At 42.9% G+C, this 1437-nt stretch overlaps 1 protein-coding gene across 1 annotated transcript; it reads left to right on the top strand.

Moving 5' to 3' along the window:
- Positions 1 to 50: 50 nt before the first annotated feature.
- Positions 51 to 1240, top strand: Pmar_PMAR010631 (hypothetical protein; the record flags this gene model as incomplete). Its single annotated transcript, XM_002771148.1, has 5 exons — positions 51 to 453; positions 513 to 694; positions 745 to 882; positions 925 to 1013; positions 1219 to 1240. 5 exons carry the CDS (start codon positions 51 to 53, stop codon positions 1238 to 1240), a joined length of 834 nt encoding a protein of 277 aa, XP_002771194.1.
- Positions 1241 to 1437: the final 197 nt, after the last annotated feature.

Raw genomic sequence — 1437 nt, 5'->3', positions numbered from 1 at the left:
TTATTGGTATTGCTGTTGGTATTGGTATATTCTTCCTTGTACTCTATTGTATGGGTATTATTGGTGGATCGAGTAATAACAGTACTTCTAATACTATCGATCTTGGTGAACTACAATACCCGACTGTTGTATCTGGTTATACTAACCTCAGCATTACTATTAGTCCTATTGCAGCAGCATCAGCTTATGATCCAAAGGATTACCTTATCGAAACTCAAGTTGCCACTGGTGGTAGTGGAGGTGGAAGACGTCTACGTTCTGATGGTCCATGGACTGTATCATTGGAGGTTCCCTATGATAAGGACCATGCCACTACTGCTACTCTTACTGGATTAACTGCTGGTGAACAGCTCCTTATCCGTTATAAGATCGAGATGGAAGATGGTCGTGTTAGTAGCCCATCAGTTGCCGTAATGGAAGGCACTAAGAACCCTACCGCCCCGAGTGCTCCTGGTAAGATCATCTCCTCCTCCTCCTCATCATGTGATGTCATCATCACTTCTCTATTGTAGGTTTAATGGCATTCGATACATCTACTAGTAGTGTATCAGTTAGTATTGTACCTTCCACTGCTACTAATGGTGCTCATATAACTGGTTATGTTATACAGCATGCTTTGGTGAATAGTGTTAATGATACCACTCCTGATAGTAGCTGGAGTAAGGCTGAGATATCACAGGATGATGCTTCTAAGGTGAGCCCTCTGCCACTGTACAGTCGTAATTGATGTTAAGTTTACCTCAGCCTTACACTGTGGACGGCCTCAGTTCGGGTAATGTGGTCATGTTCAAGATTTCTGCCAATAACAGTGCCGGCGAGAGTCCCTCTAGCAAGCCATATACTATGACTACTGATGAACCTAATGCTTCGACACCCGATAAGGTATCATCGATTCGTAGGGTTAATATAGAGGATTCTTTTTAGGTCACTGATTTGACTGACACTGGTAGCACTTCCAACTCTGTAGCGTTGAACTGGACAGCCCCTGCTGACAACGGTGCTATGATATTGAGGTATATCATCAGTGAGGGTGATAATACCTATACAGTTGATGGTCATGATACATCATACACTGTAACGGGGCTTAGTCGTGGTAGCGATTATACATTCTATATTGTGGCTAAGAACTCTCAAGGTGATAGTCCAAAATCAGATGGAGTATCAACTGCGACAACTGAGAGTTGTGAAGCCGATCCTCCGAGTAATGTTATGTTGCAGACGCCTTTCTCTGATGGTGTAAGTGTAAGTTGGAGTAAAGCCAATAATAACCCTCAATGTGATCTACCAGTAACTGCTTATCGTGTTATTGATGATGATGGTAATGAACTATGCCAAGTAGCAGCTAATGATGATGATGGTGCTCTATGGTGTGATGTTACCGGCCTACAGCCCAGTACTTCCTATAATATCAGAGTACAAGCTAAGAACTCTGCTGCT

The sequence above is a fragment of the Perkinsus marinus genome, assembly GCF_000006405.1.
Source record: "Perkinsus marinus ATCC 50983 genomic scaffold scf_1104296963502, whole genome shotgun sequence".
Taxonomy (NCBI): domain Eukaryota; phylum Perkinsozoa; order Perkinsida; family Perkinsidae; genus Perkinsus; species Perkinsus marinus.
This window is presented reverse-complemented; position numbering and strand designations above follow the sequence as displayed.